This window comes from Microcebus murinus, chromosome 23 (genome assembly GCF_040939455.1).
Source record: "Microcebus murinus isolate Inina chromosome 23, M.murinus_Inina_mat1.0, whole genome shotgun sequence".
In the NCBI taxonomy this organism is placed as follows: domain Eukaryota; kingdom Metazoa; phylum Chordata; class Mammalia; order Primates; family Cheirogaleidae; genus Microcebus; species Microcebus murinus.
The window spans coordinates 23,108,812-23,133,195 of record NC_134126.1 but is presented as its reverse complement, the minus strand read 5'-3'; the positions used below and the strand labels follow the sequence as shown (position 1 = coordinate 23,133,195).

The 24,384-nt window shown below is 45.8% G+C and overlaps 1 protein-coding gene across 2 annotated transcripts in view; it reads right to left on the bottom strand.

Annotated features, from left to right (window-relative positions):
* PACC1 (proton activated chloride channel 1) overlaps nt 1-21,135 on the bottom strand; it is a 32,704-nt gene extending 11,569 nt beyond the window's left edge. The window contains exons 1-5 of one of the 2 annotated variants that reach the window (XM_075997076.1): nt 20,961-21,135; nt 16,054-16,150; nt 7,154-7,363; nt 5,628-5,779; nt 1,598-1,740 (exon numbers count right to left, since the gene is read on the bottom strand). In XM_075997076.1, coding sequence (XP_075853191.1) covers nt 1,598-1,740; nt 5,628-5,779; nt 7,154-7,363; nt 16,054-16,150; nt 20,961-20,996 — 638 coding nt within the window. In that variant the 5' untranslated portion in view covers nt 20,997-21,135. The remainder of the gene's footprint in view (nt 1-1,597; nt 1,741-5,627; nt 5,780-7,153; nt 7,364-16,053; nt 16,151-20,960) is intronic. The other variant, XM_012781658.3, reaches the window with a different exon arrangement.
* Between the last annotated feature and the right edge of the window lie 3,249 nt (nt 21,136-24,384).

Here is a 24,384-nt window from a genome sequence, read left to right as displayed (position 1 = left end):
CAAGAGCATGATCCTGAAGCTCACAATGGGAGAATTCCTCCTCCCTCCCACCTCATCCTTCCTACCACCTGCTCCCAAAGCAATCAGTACTGACATTTGAAGACACTCCCCACAACATGGTACACCTGGCTCCTCTGAGAACTCTGGACTTAAACAGCCTGAGGAAGCCTCCAATGGCCTGTCAACTCCCTCTGGAAGGCCCAGAGAGGGGAAAAGGATTCCTTGGGGAGGTCTCAGCCAGATGAGACGCCCATAGCATCTGCCCCAGGGTGATGTAGATGCAGCATATCAAAGCACACATAAGCAAGTAGAAACTGCAGCACTGTACTAAAGAAGCTCATGAAAGGAAAACAGCAGGGGTGGGATCCTTTGGAAAGTCTTCCAGGGGGAAGGTAAAACAAGCCGACTTCAAGCGGGGGAGGGAGAGGCAATTCTAGGTGGCAGAAAGGATAGAAAAATGCTAAGGCAGAAGCTCTGTGCCCCAGGGGAAGAAGGATGGCGCTTGCTTCCTGTTCAGCTGGGGAGCAGCCTCCCTGCTCACTCTGAATGGAGCCTCTCAGCTCAGTGAGACCTAGCTGGGACTGAGTCACCCTCAGCTCATGAACATGCAGAAAATGCACCTGCCCTTAACGGGCACTCTGGGCCCCAGATATGGCACCGCAGTGTGACCTTGAAGCAGCATGTGTGGAACAGACAAGAACGTTTTTACGGTCAGGGGACATTCATCTCTGTAAGAAAAGACCAAGGGCAGCCAACATACTCAAGATACCACTGATCCTTGAACAATGCAGGTTTGAACTGCATGGTTCCACTTTTACATGGGTTTTCTTCTGCCTCTACCACCTTGACACAGCAGGAACCATCCCTCCCCTTCCTCCTCCTCAGCCTACTCAACAAGACGATGATGAGGATGAAGACCCTTATGATTATCCACTTCCACTTAATAGAAGATACATTTTCTCTTCCTTATGGTTTTATTGAGAACTTTCTCTAGCTTACTCTATTGTAAGAATGCAGTGTATAATTTGTGTAATATACGAAATGTGTTAATCAACTGTTATGTTATTACTGGTAAGGCTTCTTGTCAATAGTAGGCTATTAGTAGTTAGTACTGGTGGAGTCAAAGTTATATGCAGATTTTCAGCTGCATGGGGGTCGATGCCCCAACACCCGAGTTGCTCAAGGGTCAATTGTTTTAATGGAAAACACACAATGATCCCTCATTAAGGGCAAAACATGGTTCCATGCACACTACAAGGGAAACCAAGATACCAGGCAGGGACCTGCCCTCAAGGGGGCTTGCAAATCGAAGGCAGCCCCCCAGCAATGGCCAGACCAAATGATCTCTCCAGAACCACCCAGCACTCTGTGCATGATAAGCCAGAATGCTCCACTGGACTTTGCTGAACTTCATTACTATGAGAGGTTTAATGGACCAGCCAAGCTCATGAGGTCCTTTCCTGGGCCAGTGGGTCCCCTGGCAACACTGCTTCCCTACCCCTGCCCCCACCCCCACTTCCCAAGCCTAGGCAAGTACAAGGCTGGAATAAGATTTAAGAAGTAGACAGCCAGCCTACTGTGAACTATAAAAGCCCACCTTCGCAGGAACTCCTGGAAAGAAGAGAATAGGAGGTAATCAATGGCACTGAAGTCCTCGCTACTTTTGTTCAGGCGGAACTGGAGGAAGACCAGCTCCCGCTTCTTCACTTCCCGGGGCCCCTGGACAATCAAGGCGGATTTCTGCAGGAAGACAAAGGACAGAATCTCAGTCCAGGGAGAGCTGCATGGTCCCTCTCCACACTCACCTGACACACACAGAAGCCTCTGGGTCTGCGGGCGGAAGCGCTGACTGGAAAGCCCGCAGCTCCTCGCCCAGCAGCCTCCAGTCGCCTGCTGGCCAGATGGGCCTGGTCAGGAAGCGCAGGCCTGCGTGCAAGACCCCGCTCCGCCTGGGGGCTTTTCTCAGCGTGGTGCCCAAACCAGAACCAAATGCAACTCATCCTCTGTCCACTCTTCTCATGCCTGGTTGAACTATAGAAGCTCTGTACCAAGGACAATCACTTCCATCTGCTACATGTGCAAATCTTTTCTTCCAGTCTGTTACTTTGTTGCCAACGTCATTTGTTATATGGAAGCTTTAAATTTAATACAGTAAAACTGATTAATCCTTTTCTTTATGGCTTCTGGGTTTTGCTTGCTAAAGAAAGCTGAAATTATATTCAATATTCTCCTGTATTTCTTAATAGCACTTTTTAGTCTTTTTTACATTTAGATATTTTATATACCTGGCTTTAAGTTTTGTAAACAGTGTGAAACAGAGCTCTAACTCCTTGCCTCCAAACAGAGGTTTTAAAGCCCCTTCCCCTTTTTCTCCTTTATCCTATACTAAACTCAAGTAGAGAATATATAGGTCTGCTCCTGGCCCTCATATGATCTATAAATTTATTTGTCTGTCTCTGTGCTAGTACTGTACTGCTTTGACCCCTGTGCTTTTATACTGTTCTAATATTTTACTGAGCAAGACCCCTCCATGTGACTCCTCCCATCCCCCAACCCTGTCTTGGATATTTTTGTACATGTGCTCTTCTAAATGTACTTTGGAACTAGCTTGCTGAGTTCCACCAATAATAAATAAATAAAACCCATAGGGACTTCTAACTGTGATAAAACTGAATTTATGAATTAGAGAAAAAAATCTCTTTTTTCTGAGACAGGGTGTCACTCTGTTACCTGGGCTAGAGTGCAGTGGTGTTGTCATAGGTCACTGCAACCTTAAACTCCTGGCCTCAAGCAATCCCCCTGCCTCAGTCTCTCAAGTAGCTGGGACTACAGATATGTACAGTCACGCCTGGCTAATTTTTTCCTTTATTTTTTTATAGAGCTGGGGTCTCACTGTTACCCAGGCTGGTCTCAAAGTCCTAGCCTCAAGCGACTGTCCTGCCTCAGCCTCCCAAAGTGCTAGGATTAATAGATGTGAGCTACCACACCCAGCTGATAAAAAATATTTTAACATCAACTTTTATAAATGCTCTACAGACATTTGAAAAGAGTATATTGTCAGGTACAAAGTTGTATACACACACACATACATGCTCTAAATTTATTAATTGTGCTATTCAATTCTTACTATTACTTTTTATCTATTTGATCTGTGAACTTCTGAAAGGGGTGTTAAAGTCATACTCTAAGGTGCTGACATACTTTATTTCTAACAGGTTTTGCTTAAAATACATAAATGACATGCTATTTTGTACATAAAGATTTATGACTATTAACTCATCTTAGTGGAGAGGAGTTGAGCCTCCTATCAATATTAAACAGCCTTCTTTTAACCCTTTACACCTGGAATTCCCTACTGACTCATGTTAATACTGCCACTCCACTTCTGGTTATTGCAGTATTCTTCCAACAGATCTGTGTCCATCCATTTACTTTCAACCTTTCTTGACATTTTAAGTGTGCAGCTGAGAATGCTAACTGTCCCCAGTTTCCATTATCCATTTCTTCTTTTAGTACCAGAACCACTTCCCAATCCCAGATTTCAGCTGAATACAGTGCCCCTGCTGTAGCCGTGTGATGAAGTCCTAGAATGTGTGAAAAAGTGAATCATGCCAACTCTGTGTTATCCTTCAAAGGGAACTGCCTATCCTCTACTGCTCACCTTCTCAGGAGTGGGCATGTGCACACAAACTGACCTTATGGACCAGAACAACACCCAAGGGACAGCACAGTGACAAGACAGAATTAGAACAGAATACAACTGAATAGAATGCAATGGAACAGAATGGAAGGGAATGCAATAGAACAGAATGGAATGAGATGGAATGGAATGGAACAGAATTAAATTATAAGTTGAATTGAATAGAATTAGGACTAGAATACAGTTAGAAGTACAACAGGAATAGGATTAGAATTAGAATAAAATCAGTATTAGAAGAGGAATAGAATTAAACTGAATAAAAATTAGAATTAAATAGAATAGAATTAGAATGGGAATAGAACAGTTTGAATTAGAAGAGAGACACAACTGAAATAGGGTTAGAATTAAGAACAGGAATAGGATTAGAAGAGGAATAGACAAGGACTAGAATTAGAATAGGAATAGAATTAGTATAGGAACAGAATTAGAATTCAATGAGAATATGAGGCCTACAACTGGAATAGGATTAGAATTAGAATAGGATCAGAATTAGAATAGAAATAGCATTAAATTGAAGAGAATCATAATAGAACTACAACAGGAACAGGATTACAATTGGAATAGAATGGGATCAGAATTAGAAAAGGAATAGAATTAAATTCAACAGAATGAGAATTAAAATAGAATTGAATAGAATTAGAATAGAATTGGAATAGAATTAAACATAATGGAACACAATGGAATGGAATTAGAATTAGAATAGGAATAAATTAGAATTAAAATAGGAATAGAAGAATCAGAATAGAATAAGATCAGAACAGTTCAGTACAGATCAGAATCAAATAGATCAGAATAGAATATCAGAATTGATCAGCAGAATAGATCAGAATAGAATAGAATGGATCAAAATAGATCAAATAGATCACAATAGGTTAGCATAAAATAGATCTGTAGATCTGTTCTATTCTATGGTGGTCTATTCTATTCTGGAGTAGGAATCATTTCAGCAGGATTTTAGGAGGAAGCCATACTGACAGAAAATTCTTAGTGTGATTCTTTCATCCCAAAACTCACTAATACCTCCCTGTCACCCAAAGGAGCAAGTCTGGCTCTACAGCACAACACATGGGCTTTTACCATCTGGCTGTTACTCTGTCCACAGCTTCCTCTCCCATTACTCTGACCCTCTAAAACACTTTGCCTGCACTGTAATTTTGTCCAGAGGCACAAGCACAACATATTGTCTCTTCTCTTTAGGTCCTGGTGTGCAGTTTCCTCTGCCTAGAAAACCTTTCCTTCCCTCTTGATCTAAAAAACAATTGCAGCCCCTTTAAATCTTTTCTGAAGCAAAGATATGAGATTAGAAAAGATAAGATGTAAGTTAATACAAAATTCCTACCCTGCCTTCAAACCCTGTGCAGGTGCTGCTCCTGCTGCTCAGAGCCCCTTCCCTCTGTCACCACTCCCAGCAGCACTGTGCGTGACAGCAGAGCCAAGCCAGGGCCCAGGAGTCCTCGTCCCCAGACCAACACTCCTTCTTTACATTGCCACATTTATTTCAAAATATGGATTCCCAGGCCCTGTCCTCAGGAATTATGGATGTAATTTGCTTCACATGAAACCTGGGAATCTATATTTTCAAAAACTATCCTGGTGAATCCGTCAAGGGTCAGGTATGAGACCCACTCTGCTACATCACACCAGCCCTGCTCTTTAGCCTTGCCATTCTCCCATCAAGGACAGGGTCTCACCACACCGTCAGGATTCCCGAGGATCACTCAGCAATGGAAGAAGGCCTCCCTGTCCTCCCTGAATGCAGGCGAGCCAGCCACAGCAAAAGGTCCACCTGGCACTGCCAAGTGTCTACTCAGGACCAAGGCCCCACACCCAGTAAGTGGGAGAAGGCCTCCTGGGAAGAACACGTGGGCCCTTGGGGTATGGGGCTAACCGAGCACACTGCCCAGACCCAGCTCTGGGAGACAGTTACCACGGTCTGATTGGAGAAAGGGTCCGTGTAGTTGATCCTCTGGGTGGTACAATTCATGTCACCTGGCTGGCCGGGGTTCGTCAGAGGGGGAATGACCTCGTAATGGTGCTTACAGCTGAGCAACTGGGCCTGACCAGGATATAGGGCAATACCTGGGGGCACAAACAGGGAAAAGCAAATGTCAGAAGTCACAGTCCCTGACCACACCCCTGAAATCTTCTCACACCCACCAATGATCTATGTTTTAGACTCCCCAGGTGACTGCAGAGAAGGGAGAAGAAAAAGCTTACAGGGGAGGGGAGTTGCATCCCTGCCCTCAGAAGCCCTACTCTAGTGGAAGGCACAAGCCCCTCCTCGGTAAGCCCCTTGCTGGCTTAGGATACAGCCACCCGATGCCCACACTAAAACCTGCTCCACACACTCTGAAGGAGCCTTCCTTGATCCCTGACTGAGCCCAACTGTGCCGATCCCTCTGGCCCGTCACCCACCCGCAGAATGCTGGGAGGCTCTAAGCTATGGGATTCCCCAGAACTCATTTCATCTGTCATCTCTGCTCTGATTGGGAGCTCCAAGTGTGGGAGAGTTGCATGCCAATAGTCCTTCCCTCTCCCCCAGCCCATGGACCTCGCTCAAGGCTCTACTGACAGTTGTTCCATTCTCGCAGAAATGCTGAGAGAGTAGCACATGGCATCAGACACAGAGTTGCAAGACCAAGAGAACAGACACAGAAAGCAGAACCCAAAGATAAAGAGGGACAAGTACAAGACGGGCAAAGATGGGCAGACGAGCCATGACCGGCACACCTGATTGTGCTGGCTCTGCCCTGTAGCAGGCTCTCCTGAGGGTTGCTCAGGGGCATTGACAGAGCACCTGGCACATACTGGGTGGGAAGAGCCTGAAGTGACAGAGCTCATGCCTCCCCATTTACTCTGTGGCCTCCAAAGCGCCCAACACTAGCCCAATAACACAGAGCAGACAGTCTAGAACCAAGCTGACATCCCAGTCAGGGACCAGACCCCTCAGGGGCAGGAGAGGTATACACAGTGTGGCCTGGGAGCCCTCTCCAGGCAGGACCCCTGCCTATCTCTGAGTGGCCTTACCTCCTCTGCCACCCCCCCACCCCACAGTCCAGCCTTGACTCTCACTTCCCCTCAACCCTGGCCTCTGGGCCAAGCCAGACTAGTCCCCTCCTTTCCAGAGAGGCTCTCTGCCTCCCCATACTCCCCTTCACTCCTGCTGATCCTCCTAGAAAACACTCTCTTCCTACCTATATGCTTTACAAAGCCCAGCTCAAATCCTACCTCTCTGCAAAGCTTCCCTTGACCACCCCAGTTCTGCTGTAACCGTTCCAGGGTGGTGTGCAAACATAACACTCTGCAGGGTCCTGTCAGCAGCTCTTTGGGTGTGTATCCGACACCTAGACTACCCTCCACCCTGCCTGTAGTGCCCGGCACTGTGCTAGGAATACAATGGCGGCTCAGGGAGTTTCTGCCAGTCGAGGGTGCCTGGTCCACAGCAGGCTCTACCTGGGGCATCATAGCGATCCACCTCTTTGTAGGACACAGACATGACAGGGTGCTTGAGTTTCTCACGAAAGTCCGTGATGGTCTGGTAAACCAGGAAGACGGCCACAGCCATGAGCAGCAGGTAGATGAAGATAAGCAGGACCGAGAAGACATTCTTCAGGCAGGCCTTGCTGAAGCGGATGCTGCTGGAGACGGACTCGCTGTCCAGGCCTGACAACAACAAAACATCATGTGACCCAGCACACACGGGCAAGGTACAGCCAGAGACAGCCAGCAACCTCCAGGTACTTACCTGCCTTACCCAGGAGGAGATCACCCACACCCCCAACCTTTTTACCTCACCCTCCAAACTATAACAAAAGGGCACCTGCAAACATTTACTACCAGGCAGAGGGCACCAAGCTGAAGGAGACTCGTTTATTGTCTTTAAGGAGTTTACTCTCTAGAAAGATAGGCAGCTACAATCCAACAAGTGAGCTGGCCCCAACCCACCTCTAACTTTACCCCTCACCACTCCACTTCCCCAGTTCCCCAGGTCCACCAATGGACTTTCTTGTCTTACAGAAGGCCCTTCCCAACCCTGGAGCCTTGCACATTTGCCATTCCCTGTGCTTGGCTTGAAGCACTTTTTTTCCACAGCTGACTCCTAACTCATCCTCCAGGTTTCAATTTAGAAAGACATTTTTTGGGTAAGCCTTTCCCTGACCCCTTACCTTTATTTGGGTAACCCTTCATCATCGTTCCCAGGAAGCCCTACATGTCCCCCTACTTCATCACTCTGCTGTATCACTGTCTATATGTCTTTTTATCCCCCTAGGCTGCAAGCTCCCTGAGGGCAGGGGCAGGGCCAGTCTTATCCAGAACTGAATTCCCTGTCCTTCACGCTGTGCCTAGAACATGGCAGGCATTCCGCATTTACATGGTGACTGAGTAAATGTGTCCTGATGCCATTTGTACAACACAGCTCTGCCTCCCCTACCTCCCTCACACCGTCCTGAGCCTAGATCAATCACTGTTAAGGATGAAACCACATCTTCCATCAAAATTCATATGTTGAAGCCCAACCTCCAATGTGACTGTATTTGGAGACAGAGCCCTTATGGAAGTAATTTAAAGGGGTCATAAAGATAGGGCCCTGATCCAACAGGACTGTGTCCTTACAAGAAGAGGAAGACACACCAGGAGTGCACGCACTCAGAAAAATGTTCATGTGGGTATACAATGAGAAGGTTGCCATCTGCAAGCCAAGGAGAGGCCTCCTTCACCAGAAACCAACCCTGCTGGCACCTTAATCTTGGGCTTTTGGCCTCCAGAACTGTAAGAAAGAAATTTCTGCTGTTTACGCTATCCAGCCTGTAGTATTTTGTTAAAGCAGCCAGAGCTAAAATAATCCCACAGGGTTCCCTGTGCCCCCCCCCCACTCCCCACTCCCTGCCACTCCTCAGCTGAAAACAGGAAAAGCCCTATTTCATCCATAGCACAGCTGGGCACAAGGACAAAGGAAGTGTCTGAATGTAAGCTCAAAAAGGTAACTGGTTGGCTTCTTCCTTCCAGCAGTGACAAAGTAGCTTGGTCATAATACCATCCTTCCACAGATAACAATTAACAATGACAAATTTCAACAATTTATTTAAAATAATTTGAGAGCACAGGAGAATGACCAAAAGCAGGCAGAAACTGGAAGAGTCTACCCTTGAAAGAGAAGAACTGCACCTGGTGAGATTTGTAAATCTGTAGCCTTTTGCCTAAGGGCAGATGCCAATCCCTTTTAAGGCATGCCTCAGGGTGGCCAAGGATAGAGTTCAGGGATGGAAGGGCAGCCAGAAAGTTAATAAGAAATCTTGGAAGGAAGCAGTCAAATAGGGTGAACCTCCCAAATCTGCAAATGTTCAAACTCTTGGCTAGAGACCCCAAGGGGACCAGCAAAAAAGCAGCAACTGATAAATGAAAAAACTGAGTGGAGATTTCAACTATTGCTAGTGCAGGGAGGATAGGAGTTTAGAGCCTAAGTCTTGCCATATTAACTACCTGCTAAGATAAAAATTCTTCAGAAGATCATAACAGAATCCAGAATATCTATAATGTATCATTCATAATTTCCAGTGTTCAGTCAGAAATCACTAGACATGCTAAGAAACAAGGCAATGGGACCTATACTCAAGAAAAAAGGCAATCCATAAAAACCAACATCAAATGATCTGTATGTTGCCATTAGCAGACAGGAACTTGACAGCATTTAAAGGAAAATACATAAATAAGGAATAAGGGGAGGGTAAATAGAGAAATAGAAACTATAAGAAAAGAGCTGAATATATAGCTTCAGTTTTATAGGATGAAAAGCGTTGTAGAGATGGAGGTGATGGTTGCTGCATAGCACTGTGAATGTACGTAATACCACTGAACTGTACACTTAAAAATGATTAAGATGGTGAGTTTTACATTATATGTATCTTACCACAAGAAGAAAAGTTTTATCAAATTTTTAAAAACAAAATGGAAATTCTAGAGCTGACAAGAAATAAAACGAAAGATTCCCTGCACAGGCTTAACAGCAGAAGATGGCAGGAAAAAAAGAGTCAATGAACTTGAAGTTCAATGAATAGAAATTATCCAATCTGAAAAAATACTGAAGAAGAAAATGGAGTCCAGATAAATATGTGACAATATCTAGGCATCTAAGGCATATAACTGGAGAGAAAAAAAATGAGTCACAAAATATTGAAAAAATAGGCCAAAACTTCCCAAAACTGAAGACATCAATTTACAGATCCAAGAAGCTCAATAAATGCCAAACAGGATAAATAAGAAAACTATCTTGAGGCAAATCACAGTCAAACTGCTAATGTAAAGATAAGAGAAAAATCTCGAAAGAAGTCAGAAAAAAGGGACATATTACATATAAGGGACTGATACTAATGATGACTAATTTCTGAACAGAAATATCAGAGGTCAAAAGACAACTGAACAGTCCAGGCATGGTGGCTCACACCTGTAAGCCCTAGCACTCTGGGAGGCTGAGGCGGGAGGATCGCTCAAGATCAGGAGTTCAAAACCAGCCTAAGCAAGAGCGAGACCCCGTCTCTCCTAAAAGTAGAAAGAAATTAACTGGCCAAACTAAAAATATATAGAAAAAAATTAGCCCAGCACGGTGGCGCATGCCTGTAGTCCCAGCTACTCAGGAGGCTGAGGGAGAAGGCTTGCTTGAACCCAGGAGTCTGAGGTTGCTGTGAGCTAGGCTGACGCCACGGCACTCTAGCCAGGCAACAGAGTGAGATTCTGTTTCCCAAAAAAGACAACGGAACAATATCACAATATCTTTAAAGTGCTGAAGGAAAAAAGTATTTTGTCAACTCAGAATTCTACATCCAGCAAAACTTCAAAAATAAAGATGAAATAAAGATATTTTCAAACACAAAAGCTCAGAGAAAAGGTGCAGACCTGCACTATAATGCATGCTAAAGAAAATTCTGAAAGCTAAAGGGAAATGACACCAGATTATAACTCTCAGATGTAAAGATTACTGAAAATGTTAAATGGGGGAGTAAATACAAAAAGCTAATTTTTTAAAATTTAAAACTAAAGCAAAAGTTATTCCACAACAACATTGTGAGGTTTATAATTTTCAAGAAAGAACAAGAGAAACAAAATAGTGGCGGGGCAGAATACAGTGCCTTCCACATAGTAGACACATAATGTTTCCATGTCTGTTAAATGAATAAACAACTCAAATAATAGTCGAACTAAGTCTTGCAATGCTAACTCAATTTGTCAGAGAATACTAGTACATTTCAGACACGTAAAACTATAAACCAATGAGTGTTCCTTGCTATTTTCTGGAAAAAATACCTTAAGAAGTTTTTACTTTCTTTACACAAGAGTGCAAATTCCCAGAAGGGCAGTGAGGCCCCTTCAGGTTGTAAAGAACAGGTTACTGTGGGCAATGGAGGTTGCAGCTCCAGAGAGAAAGACAGACCAGGGAAATGGGCAGCTGAGAACTAAGCCACAAAGGTCCACAGCAAGTCTAGTTGTCCAAAGGGAACTCAAGCAATTCTTTCGTCTTTGATTCCACTTCTGCTTCTACCTATTGCTATTAGAAACTATCGATTCCTGCTCCCTCACAGATTTGCTATCTGCCTTCTTTCCATGTTTCTCTCGTGACCCTGTCCCTACTTTACTAAGTCCTTCTCTGTGAGTCTTGCATTCAAATCCTCTCCCAGAGAGTACCCTATATACGGCCCTCCATTGCATACCTCACAAGACACGTCCTCCTTCGTGCCTATCCTCTACAGACAGCTTCCCCTTCTCGGGCACTGATCCCTGACCAGTTAGGTATAGCCGGGCTGCAGGACCACAGGATCCAAAGCAGGGTGGTCTGTGCATAGGAATCTACCCATAGCCATTTAGCTTGGAAGGCACAACCATGTAGGACCATGGGTGTACTTCACAACAGACTGGGTAAGAACACATCCACTGTCATGAGCTGCTCATAACTGCAGTGGCAACAAGTACCAGCTTGCCACATTCTAATAGGGTTTGAAAAGATCACAAGATAAAACTAAAGGAATTCTGAAGTGACTGATTGGGTGCATAACATCCGAATCAAAGCTTTAAGAGTTGGTATGGATCTAACAGGCCATCTGGCCCAACCCCACTCCTTGCACAGCAATCCAGATCCCACAGCCAGTAACTGGCACAACCAGAATCAGAGTCCTACAGTCCCAACTCCAAGCCCAGTGCTCTTTCCCTTCACAGCAGTGAATGTTTACATTTAAAATTCCAATCATTAATGATGATAAAAGCTCTAATTAAAAGAAGGTAACTTCATAACAAGGAGAGAAGTCTGGGATACTTTTACAGCAAACTGTTTATTACATGCAGGCTAAACATTAAGACAAAGAGGAGCAATGACTGGCATTTGTGGACAGGTGTCTACTCCGCTATAAGCCAGATAAATATGATCTGAAATGCTCTGCCCTCTTGATGCCTTTGGTTAGAGAAAGAGATGAAGTTCTCTCTACATGTTCTTGAAAATTCTTAAAAAAAAAAAAAAAATTAAGGTACAATAAAAAAGGCCAGTTATGCCAATTATGTCACTATGAGTTGTTTGGCAGATGTGTTGGGAACAAATTACTCTCACAGGAATACTGACCAAAAGTTTCCTCCTCTGTTTCACTCACAGAAGCCAGGTTTAACTTCTTTATGGGCTTTTCTTGATCCACAAATAGAAGTGTGATGTAAATAAAACTAGGGTGTCCCAAAAGTTTCTATACAAAGGAAAAATTTTATAATGAATATTTCATCAATAAAGGTACATTTAGCTACAATTTTCCATTTTCCCTATGTATGGTGACTTTTGGGACACCCTGTATTTACGTATTATCCACACTTGCTGTAAGTAACATTCCAATTCTGAAACTAGAAACCATTACATTTTTACCTTAAAAAAAAAAAAAAAAAAGATGCTATTTGACAAAACATCCCACACACTCTGCAGTGAGAGACTGAACACTGGCTTTTTTGTGGCAAGCTAGATGAATGTGTTTTAAAAGTATACATCCTTTACCTGAATGCAAATGTATGGTAGTAGAAAGACAAAAATAATGCACAAGGTTTTCCTGCAAAAGGTAATTTATGTGTTTTGTAAAATCCATGACAGAATTCCTTCAAAAAGCCAAACTTGCCCCAGAATGTAAGTCAGGCCACTAAGGGGATCTGTGATGGACAATTCAGTTTCTGAAAACATCATGGGACCTTTATTCAGAGGACAGGAGTCTAGCTATCTGCCATAACTCTGTGAAATTCTACCTTGCAGAGGGCACTGGGCTAAGATGCATTCTGAATTCTTCATCTGTCTTTCTTTTTTAGTGATGGGTTTTATTTGGGCTTTTTTTGGAGATAGGGTAAATTTTATGGTATGTAAACTTTTAAAGTGAACATATTCAGTTTTTAGTATATTCATAAGATGTGAAAACATCACCATTATCTAATTACAGAACATTTTCACTACCCAGAAAGAAACCCTATACCCATGAGTGGTCACTCCTTCCCTGGCAACCACTAATCTACTTTCTGTCTCTATGTATTTGCCTATTCTGGAGATTTCACATAAATGGAATCACACATGTGGCTTTCTGTGTCTGACCTCTTACACTTAATGTTTTCAAGATTCACCCAAGTTGTAGCATGTATATCAGTTCCTCATTCCTTTTTATTGCCAAATAATATTCCATTGTATGAATATACCATTTTATCCATTCATCAGCTGATGGTCATTTAGGTTATTTCTATTTCTGGCTATTACAAATAATGCCATTATGAACATTCATGTACAAGTTTATTTGTGCACATGAGTTTTCATGTAGATATAAGTTTTCATTTCTCTTGAGTATATACCTAGAAGTGGAATTGCTAGGTCATATGGTAACTATATTTAACCTTTTGTGAAACTCCCAGACTGTTCTCCAAAGCAGCTGTACCATTTTACATTTCCACCAGCAGTGTATGGGGGGTTCTAATTTCCCTACATCCTCACCAAAACTTATCAGCCATCTTTTTCATTATAAACATCCTAGTAGTTATGAAGTGGTATCTTATTGTGGTTTAGATTTGCACTTGCCCCTGGGGGCAAGAGGATAGTTCAGGGTGTGGTAGACAAAATAAAGACTCCCAAAGATGTCCAAGCCTTAATTCTTAGAACCTGTAAATATATTCGGGATTATCTGAGTGGGCCCAGTGTGATCACGAGGACTCTAAACATGGAAAAGGGAGGCAGAAGAGTGTCAGTGATGTGATGCTAGAAAGACTCAACCAGTCACTGCTGGTTTTGAAGTTGGAGGAAGGGGCCACAAGCCAAGCAATGCAGGAAGTGTCCTGAAGCCCAAAAAGGGAAGGAACAGATTCTCCCCTACAGCCTCCTGAAAAGAATTCAGGTCAGCTGACACCTTAATTTTAGCCCAGTGAGATCCATTTTGGATTCCTGACCTCCAGAACTGTAAGATAATTTGCATTGTTTTAAGCCACTAAGTTTGTGGTAATTTGTTATAGAAACAAGAGGACACTAATATACAAAGCTTTCAAACTGCTCTACCTAGAGCCTCAGGGCTTCTGAGGTAGGCCTAATAGCAGAGTAGGAGATAGCCAGGCCACTATCTTTTACATATTGGGCTTTAATAAAAGAATGCTTAAAAGATTTTAAAATCACTGGTATAGGAGAAAGAATTTGGGGTCAGACAGAGTTTGATTCAGTCTGTTTACCAACCATGTGATCTTCTCATGCTTTACCTAACTTCCCTTAGCCTGGGGTCCTCATCTGTAAAAGGAAGATGATCACCTCACAGGATTGTTATGAGAATTAAATGGGGCATGGGTAGGACAAAGTCTGGCACAGAGAAAGCAATCAGGAAACATTAGCTGCCCTTCCAGCCTCCTTCCTTTTACATGGTCTTCTCTAAGGAGCAGGCAGAATCCCAGAAGTTCCTATCCTATTCCCCTCCCCAACAAATAGAGGAATCAGGAGGAACAAAACTCCACCTCCCCCAATCGACCCTAAGAGCTGGAGTCAAATTGGGGCTCCACTCACTCTTTTATTCACTGAACAAATCTACTGCATGGTCAAGGTAAAAGTGGTGAGCAAAACAAGCCAGTCTCTGCCCTCAGGGAGTTTCATTCTAGTAGAACAGACAGACAGACATTAGTCAGATGGTCAAACAAGTATACCGTTCTAACAGCAAGAGCTACAAAGGTGAGGTTTAGACTATGAGAGACAGTGTTGGAGGATGAGAGGAGATCCAGCTAAGAGGTCAAAGGCGGCTGTGGAGAAAAAAAAATGAGTGAGCTGGGAGCTGCAGAATGATTAGGCATTAACTAGGTGGCAGGAGAAAATTCCAGGCAGAGGAATAAAACAAAAAGGCCCTATGATGGGAGGAAATGAGGTCTAAAATAAAAGGTCAGCATTGCTGAGGGGCAGAGAAATAGGGATGAAGGAAAGGAAGGAAGAATGACTCCAAAATTCAACTACATAAGTGGTGGTGCCATTCCCAGAAACAGGGAACATGGGAAGAGGACTACTCTGGGAATGAGAAGATCACGAGGTCAATTTTGGATATATGTTTAGGATAGCTTTGGGACAACCAAACAGAGCTATCACCTGGGCAGTTGGCTATGTAGGATATATAAGTCTGGAGTTTATAGGTAACCACTGGGCTAGGGATGCAAGCAAGGGAGTCACATGTGAGCAAGCAGTGAAGCAGGCCTGGGGGAGATGGCCCAGTAGAGAGAAGGGGGCCTACGACAAACATGTAATGCCCAAGAGCTAGACAATGACTGCAAAGGACCATGGAAAGACTGGGCTGAGAACTGTTACAACATAAAAGCTACAGAGTGTACCTAGGAGGAAGAAGTTGTCAACATTGTTAAATATTACTGTGAGGCTCTGTAAGATGCCAACTGACTGATAGGATCCTGCTCACCCAGCTGGGCAGCAATACTGGACAGGCCTGGTATCTGTGAGGTAGGGCCTATTAGATCTCCTCCTAGAGGGTTCTGGGCAGTGGCCTGGATATTAGAGACTCACCTGCTAGTAACTTCCTAGGGAAGGAGGAATGGAAGAGCAGAGACCCAAAGCATTTACCACTGTATCCACTGACCTGGTCACAGGAACTGGCTTACACTGGAGCAAAGAAAACAGCAGATACCAACCTGGACATATTCTCTGTCCTGAGACTGGTTAAATATGTATGGCATTAAAACTAGGGCAATACTTGAGATCTGACACCAGGGTACAGGGAAGGAGGTTCCTCCTCTCCCACAGTTGGCGAAGTGCCTGGTCTGGGGCCTCCCCCTACAGCAACAGCACAGCCCTGTTTTCCGGCCCTTCTACTTTCAGCACTAAACCCACTCACCTGGTAAGAAACCCGGACCTTGGACTTTGATTGTCTCTTCATCCAGCTTGTCTGCCTGCTCTGAGTTCTCAATCACCTGGTCCAACTCCTCACTCAGCTACAGGGAGAAGCAAAGAGAGCAAACACGTGAGCTACATCAGCACATCAGCCTTGCTTTTCTACACTAGAATAAGAAAGTAAAGCTGTTTCTCATTTGTCACACACACACAAAAAATCACATTATGTAGAGCAGTCGTCCTCAAACCGCAGACTGAGGGCCACATGCGGCCCACCGAGGACATTTATCCTTATCCAACCCATGGTGGTTTTGCTGCCGCTGCCTGTCCTGCTTAGCAGCCGACTTGTCCCCGGCCCACAGTGCGCAGGTGTGGAATGTGCACCACACTCTCCAACGGCCCTCCAACGGTCTGAGGGATGGTGAACTGTTGGGGGCTGATTCTGGTGTTATACCTTATACTAATCTAATCATTCACTACAGCCTTTAATGTACGTGTGCTGCCTGATGCAGCAGTCAGCATTTTCTTCAGACACGGTTGCTGCCTTGTGACTTAATAAGCAGCCTGAGTTGTTGCACATAAGCAAATGCTCCCAACTCCCACACGGAGGGCCCCCATGGTGGGAGTCTGGAGGCCATAAAGAACAAAAAAAAAAACTCTCCCAAAAACTGGCCCCCAATTAATGGTTGGTAGTCAATGACGGGTAAGACTCCCCATGGAGAGGGGCAACCTAACAGGCACAACCGTGGGGGCCAAAAAAGAGCCGCTGCCTAAGATTGAGACCAAGAAGCACTTCAAATGGCTGCATTGTTTTATGTTGCCTAGCTGTGTCCGGCACCTTAACGTTAATAACCGTTTTAAGGTCTGAGACCATAAAAGATTATTCCCTTTTAAAACAACTCCGGAATTGACAGATATCGCTGCTATGCTCAGATGCTCACGTACAAGGAACTAACCTTGGGTCTGGGGGGTATAAAAATAAAGCGACCGGTGCATTGGTCACTCGAGTCATTGTCATGTCCATGTGTGTCTGTGTCGTTATTTTACGTTCAGTGTCATCCCCCCTCCTGTAATTGGGCTACGTCAGTGAACTGCCCCGTTTAAAAAGTTTGAGGACCCCTGATGTAGAGTGTTATGGCATTTCTACAGATGAGAATACTGAAGCTCATAAAACTCAAGGAACCTCCCATCCACTTTGTTATAGTGGTCATAAGTGGTTTCTTATGACCACTATAACAAAACACCACAAACTGAGTGGCTTAAAACAACAAAAATGTCTTCTCAGTTCTCAAGGCTATAATTCTGAAATAAAGGTGTTGGCAGGGTTGGCTCATTCTGAGAGTGGTGAGGGAGAAACTGTCCCATGTCTCTCTCCTAGCTTCTGGCGACGGCTGGCAATCCTTGGGATTCCTTAGCTTGCAGATGCATCCAAACTCCCATCACTGCCCCCATCTTCACAAGCTATTCTCCCTGTGTCTGGGTCTTCGCATGGTCATCTTCCTTAAGGACACCAGCCATGTTGCATTGGGAGCTCACCCTACTCCAGTTAAGACCTCATCTTAACTAATCACACCTGCAACAACTCTATTTCCAAAGTCACAATATGAGGTACTGGGGGTTAGGACTTCAACATATCTTTTTGGGGAAACACAATTCAAACCACAGTATTTCCCATGGCCATAGAGCCAGTGAAAGACAGAGCCTGGAGTCAAATCTAAGTTGGCCTAGTTCTAAAGCCCACGGTCTCAACCACTTCCCAAAGGAAGAGGAAATGCGGCTTACAGTCTGCTGAGAGAGAAGAGGGAACAGTGAAGTTGGGGTCAAAGCTCTCCAGCACTCTGGCTAAAATAGGGCTGCAAATGGCAGAACAAAACAAGGAGAACGTCCATCCCAAGGACAGGTGCTAACTAGCAGCCTGGTCCCAGGCAAACTTAACCTCACTTCATCAGTGTTCTCACCTGTTAAATGGGGAAATTATGCCACTGATAAGGATAGAAGGGCAGAAAAAAAGACCATGATAATCCATAAGTCTCTGTAGGATTAGGGAGGAAGGCAGAAAAGGTCAAGACCAGAATTTAGAGAAGAAGCCATCACCGAATTAGGAAGTGGGGAGGGAATAGCTTTCCTAAACGTTTTCTTGAGCTGTGTCATCACTTACAGTTTCAAGACATTTTGCATTAAAAATTCACCTCTAAAAGACTTGAGTTAAAAAACAGCTCTTATGCATCTATCATTTTTCCATCTACTCTCCACACCTGCTCCTTAGATCCAGGCAAAACCTCCAATTTAAAGCCCGCAAGCACAAAAGAAAAGAAAACCAACCAGTAGGAGAGGGCTGGGAGTCTGGAGATGGCACCACGCGATGCAGGCCACTAGTGGGAGTACAGATAAAGAGGTCTCCAGAGGTCTCGCTGACCAAAAGGAGACGAGGGTGTTAGTCCTGGGAAAGTTCAAAGTTCTTTGATCCAAGACTCATCCACGTTCACCCTGACCCAGGTGGTAACACCCTCCCCACCCAGTTCCCTTTCTGACTGCCCACAGCCATTATGAGCCCACCTCCTTGCCAGCAAGCCCTTGGCCACTTCTCGGTACACCCTACACCCCAAAGCCAAAATCTCCCTTCAGCAAAGCAACCTAACTTGGAAACAGGTCCACTTTCAGAATGATCTTGGCAAGGAAGATTCAGGCCATTGTGTGGGCAGCCTTCTTTCTCTGAAGGTGGGAGACAGGGACTTCACAACAGACCTCTGGGAAGGCAGGGGAGGAGGACCTTCCAGAGCCTTCCACCATGGGCATGCCCCCAAAGGGCAAATGACTCCATCTCTTGCCTTATCCCTGTAAGCAGAACTGCTATATTTTAAAAAACATCTTCTGAGCCCTGCTAGGTGAGGAGATCCTGCAGGCTGTGTGTGGATGGTGAGGGACATAGTCCTGTTAAGCCAGGACCCCAAAGCTCCCTAGAAATAGGAGCTGCCCACACCCTGTTAACAAGAGCAATCATTCGCCAAGGGGTCAGCACCTGGCAGGCACTAAGCTAAGCACTTTTCCGCATATCAACTCATCTAATTCCCACAACCACCCTAGGAGGTAGGGACTACCATTATCTTCATTTTCAAATGAAGAAACTAAGGCTCAGAAAGTTAAGTGACTTGACAAAAGTCACAAAAATGGCAAGAAGCAAAGCCGGGACAGGAAGGTGGCTTTTTGACTTCAAAGGCCTAGTATTTACCCACTGTGTTCTACTCCCTTTAAACCTGAAAACTTTCAGAGTTAGGGAAAGATGATGAATCTCATTCCCCAGGATTACCCCACTGTGTAGGGCATGGAATCTAGAGCCCATGGAATCTACAGCACTGGGTAAAATCTACCAGGCTCCTTTTAGATAAAGGAAACAGAGGGGATAAAGGGGAAATGGGAGGAGAAATACAGAAATCTGTCCAAGGCCCAATTCCAGCCAAGGTCCTACACTAAAAAAATGGCAAACCTTAGGCAAATCTCATCTGCCTTCAACTTGACTTCTACTGTGGAGCTAAGCCACCTGTTTTATATACTCCCAAAGCCTTTCTGTGAATTATACTCATTTACAAAGGGAGAGACGTACATCAATAATTACTGATCAAAACAGAAAGCAAGTTCACATAAGGACAGGCAGATTCAAGACTGGTCTGGAAATTCAGCCCCTACAGAGCAGGTGGGACTCGAGGTGGCCCTTGACTAATGGGGAATTTTACCCAACAGAGCTTGCAAAAGGGTTAAAGAAGGATTAAAGAAGAAATGGTTATGAGCATGAGCATAAAGCTAGAAGCATGTTTTAAAATGGCGAGTTTCCAGAATGGTCAGAAACTGGGTGGCTGAGCAGATGGCAAAGGTAATGGGAGATACAGCAGTTGAGCTGTATAGAGCTTTGAACGCTTGCTGAAGTTTGGACTGGTCTGGACAGACCAAGGGCAAGCATCAGGTCTATGAAAACAGGAATGTTCCGGGGTCAAGGCAGGGCCTCAAAACAAATCTGGAGAGAAGAAGAAGAGACTGAAGGGAGAGGTGGTAACACTGTTTCACATTCGGGTGGTTAGAGCAAACACAGGGACCCAGACTGCAGGACTATGTGGAATGGCCTGACCTCGGCAAGCAAAGGGGCACAGGAGAGGAAGGTTAGCAGAGATGAACAAGGTCTGGCACCTGAGAAGAGGAGGAGCGGAGACCAGTTTCACTAAGAAAGGGGGAGTCAGGAGGAAGAGCTAGTCAGGAGGAAGAGCTGGTCTGAAGGAAAAGCTGGAAGCGAAGCGCAGCCGGTAGCTCAGGACAGACAAAAGACAAAGAACTGGAAAGTGATAAAGTTGTGGGAGGGGAGACACTGGCGGAAGGGATGGAGAGGAGCGAGAACCATCAATGTCGGTGAAAACACTTTTTCAAAGTCAAGGGGCCACGAAAACCTGAGATAATTATCCCTGTCACTAACCACCCCCGGGGGGTGGGGGGGGCGAGGCCTTGGGCTTGGAGGAGGACTAATGCAGACAGTGCATCTGCTCTCGCCGGGAGGAGGGCGCGGGAGCTTCCACTTGTTGCAGGCAACGCCAGGTTCCTCAGCGGGTCGCGCTTCTGAGGTGGCTGTAATCATTCACCTGCTGGTTACGGGTCCCGGCTCCGGGACCGGGCTCCATCCCTCGGCCGAGCGACCGGCAGCATCCGGAGGAGGCAGGGCGCCCGCTCCGCCGCCCCGCTTCCTTCCTGCCCCCTCCCCGCCGCTCCTCTGCACGCGGGGACCCCTCCCGGGACGCGCTCCCCGCGCCTCTCTCAAGAGCCCTCGGCCGCGCAGCCCGGGCGCCCCCCGCACCCCACCCGCCCGGACGCCCCGGACCCCGCTCCTCCGCCTCACAAGAAACTTTCCGTACGTCCCCCACTCCCTCGTACCTCCTGGTAGGATGTGGAGCGCTCCTGCCGGATCATGGCACTGGCCGGAGGTACGGCACACTTGAGTCCGCTACAACCCGGGCCGCAGCGTCAGGACCTGCCGGCTCTGCGAGCCGAAACTGGTTTGCACGGGCGTCCCGGAGACCAGGCGTGGTGGCACAAGGCGCATGCGCCTCGCTGCTGCCGCCTCAGGGGCCGCGAGAGGGCTGCTGGGAAATGTAGTCCGGCGGGGCGACCCTCAGCACCGCAGGGGCGAGGAGGGCTGAGAGGTACCCAAGGGCCGGCTAAACTCGGGCTTAGGCGCTCGTGCCTCTTCGTCTCTCACTTCCGCTCTCTGTTGGAGGGGGAGGGACGGAGAAACTGAGTGAAAAGTGGAACAAGGTCAGGTGGGTAGGAGCGCCTAATCTATCATTGCAAGAGGAAGCTTGGCCTGGTGATTTATAACCGTTATAAATGTCTGGAGAGCACTCTGTACGTTACAAAGCGTATTTGTTGTTTTCAGTAAAATACCCAACAAACAAGTTTTTGTGAAAATGCTTCCACCCTCGTCTGTAACTTTGTCACCAGGCTTTTCCTGGTACATCTGCAAAAGCTCCAGTAGCATATCCATATAATGTTCTGCATCACAAACTGCTGAAGTAGTTTTTTCATACTTAGCTACATTAAGCTAGTCTTGTACAGCGTATCTGATGGCTTCCATGCAGGGAACACAATTACAACTTCAGATCAAAACAAATATTTTAGAAATTGCAGCACTCTGGGCTGTTCCAGCAAGATGTACAGCTAGCGTTACAGCTCTTGGCGGGGAAAGAACCGAGGGGCACATGGAGAGTCAGAGAACAGTCTCTATTCTCTCAGCTGACTTCTGACCCATCACTTCCTTGTTCTCCTCCTGCTTTTATACCCTTGGTAGGACTCAATCAGCGTCCGATCAGCAATACGCTTTAATATCCAATCAAGATCCCGCAGTCAGCTGGACTGGAGGACTGGAGCAGGCAGGCCAAGCACCCAGTGCAGAGGACAGCGGGCATCCACACGTGAGGGGGGACCCCAGCAGCATGCACCTGCTGTGGCCTCCAGCCTGCCCACCCAGCCCCGGCCCCAGGGGATGCCCAGCGGCCAGGAGGCAGCGGACAGCTGCGTCCACCCAACGGTTTTCCCTGTCACGGCCATGTTCTCACAACAAAGCAGAGACAATCTAGTAGTTACCTCTAGGTGCTTGAAAGCCTCAAGAATGGCAGAAAAGTGCTTATATGTCAAAAGATAATGAAGTGCAAGAGCGGTTCTTTTGCAGAGTTTTTCTTCCCGAATCTCTCTATTAACAACTTGAAGACGTAGTCGTATAGCTTTAATTTTTGTACAATCATTTTTCTGCCTCCAAGAATAGCCTCTCCATAATGCCTGAATACAGATGGCTGCATGCACCTGCTTGCTGGCGTTCTTCGCGGCCATGTGACGATTATACGCTCTTTGAGTTCTTAGAGCAGACAGGTGGTAATGCCCAGCTGTAATAAACTGGAGAGGCCGAATTTTGGCCTTCTGTTCTAAAATTCTTTTTCTTACTAACCAACCATGCACCAGTGCTTATAGAATAATTAATTAATACAGCTTTTCACATTATGCCCATGATCCTGCAAGGAATCCTGTGAGGACATTTTCCTCCCTATTTTACAGAGGAGGAAACTGAGGTACTTTGTTTAGGAAGGGATGAGGGGAGGGCGGTAATCAAGTAGAGTTTATTTCCTCCAGGAGTGGGCTATATACAATCCACGTTCTTTCCATTATTCCCGGGGCAGACGCTTGGGGTCAGAACCCTTAGGTTCTTGTCCTGATTCTGCCCCTCACCCTCAGGTTTTGCAATGCTCTGAGCCATGCTCTCTTTGCCTTAGAATGCAACTGGCCCTGCCTGACAGGGCCTTATGGCTGCAAAAAGAAGGGATCATGCAGAGAAAACCCAGAGGCACCATTCAACTACAGCTTGGCCCTAAATGTGGCAGAGTGGACCTGTGGACCACATCTTCCTCTCCCACCGCCTAAAACAGCTGTTCTGTGTGGCTGCCCTAGGCTGCTTAATGCTGAAGCAGATAGAGGCTGCTTATTATGTCTTGGTGAATGCTGCTCTGTGTCCCTTGCAGCTGCAGGGACAACCGCCTCCACTCAGGAGGCCTCTTCGCTCCTCTCCTACATAATAAGCAAGTAACACGGACCACATCAGACCTCCTGGAGCACCAGCAGTGGGATGTCCCCATCACCTCTCCTGACCACCCTCCCCCACCCCAGACCCTCTGCTCTTAACATCTATTATATGGGACACTATATATAGCACCTAACACATTGTAGACACTTAACAAATGTTTGTGGACTTTATGAATGGAACACTTATTACAGCCATTTAACAGTTGCTTGCCAAGATGAATAAACAACAAAAACAGCTAATTAAATTCATTACTGTATTAATACAAGGGTGGTTGACAAAACGAGTCACACAACCATAGAGTTTTAGAGCTGGAAGGAACCAGAGAATTCCATTCCAGCCTTATTCCTCTCTAGTCTTTATTGGTGTGACCAGGCTGAAAAATGATGGGCTCCCACGTTTGAAGGAGATACTGGTTAACACAATATTCAACGTGGTTTAACAAATACAGTGTGCTGGGCAGTGGGATGTAGAAATGAATAAGATACCCCAAGGTCCTGGGGTGGGTTTTTGTTTTTGTTTTTTTATCCTGGCTTTTGTAGCTCTTCTGTGCTAGGGTGGACAGACCATAAACATGAAGACAGAATTTTCTGTTTTGCTGTCCCCAAGTCCTCTTCTCCCATTTCATCGTGAGCACACACTGATCAGGCTTTAGTCCTTCCGCTCCACTGGAACAGTGCTTTTCAAGGTCACAGTGACCTTCATGTTGTCAAATCAGACAGCCATTTCCCATCCTCTTTCTTGACTTATCAGCTGCACTGGACTTCGCCGAGCCTCCCTTCTCCTAGATACACTGTCCTCCCCTGGCTTCCAGGCCCCCACGTGATCCCACCTTGCTCCTATCTCACTTGCTGCTCCTTGGCCTCCTCTGCTGGCTTCTCCTTATCTCCACTCTACAGGGTGTCCTTCTCCAAAGCTAGGTCTTCCATCTCCCTTCTGCTCAATCCCCAGGGGCTGAAGTGGTCACCTCTAGACTCATGGCTTGAATTACCATCTATACCCTAAAGATTCTTGTTATGGGTTCAATTGTGTCCCCTTCAAACTATGTTGAAGTCCTAGGCCTGGCGCAGTGGCTCATGCCTGTAATCCTAGCACTCTGGGAGGCTGAGGCAGGAAGATGGCTTTAGCTCAGAATTTGGTCGAGGCCAGCTGTCTTTACCAAAAATAGAAAAAAATCAGGTGTGGTGGCACAAACCTGTAGTCCCAGCTAGCTGCTCAGGAGGCTGAGGC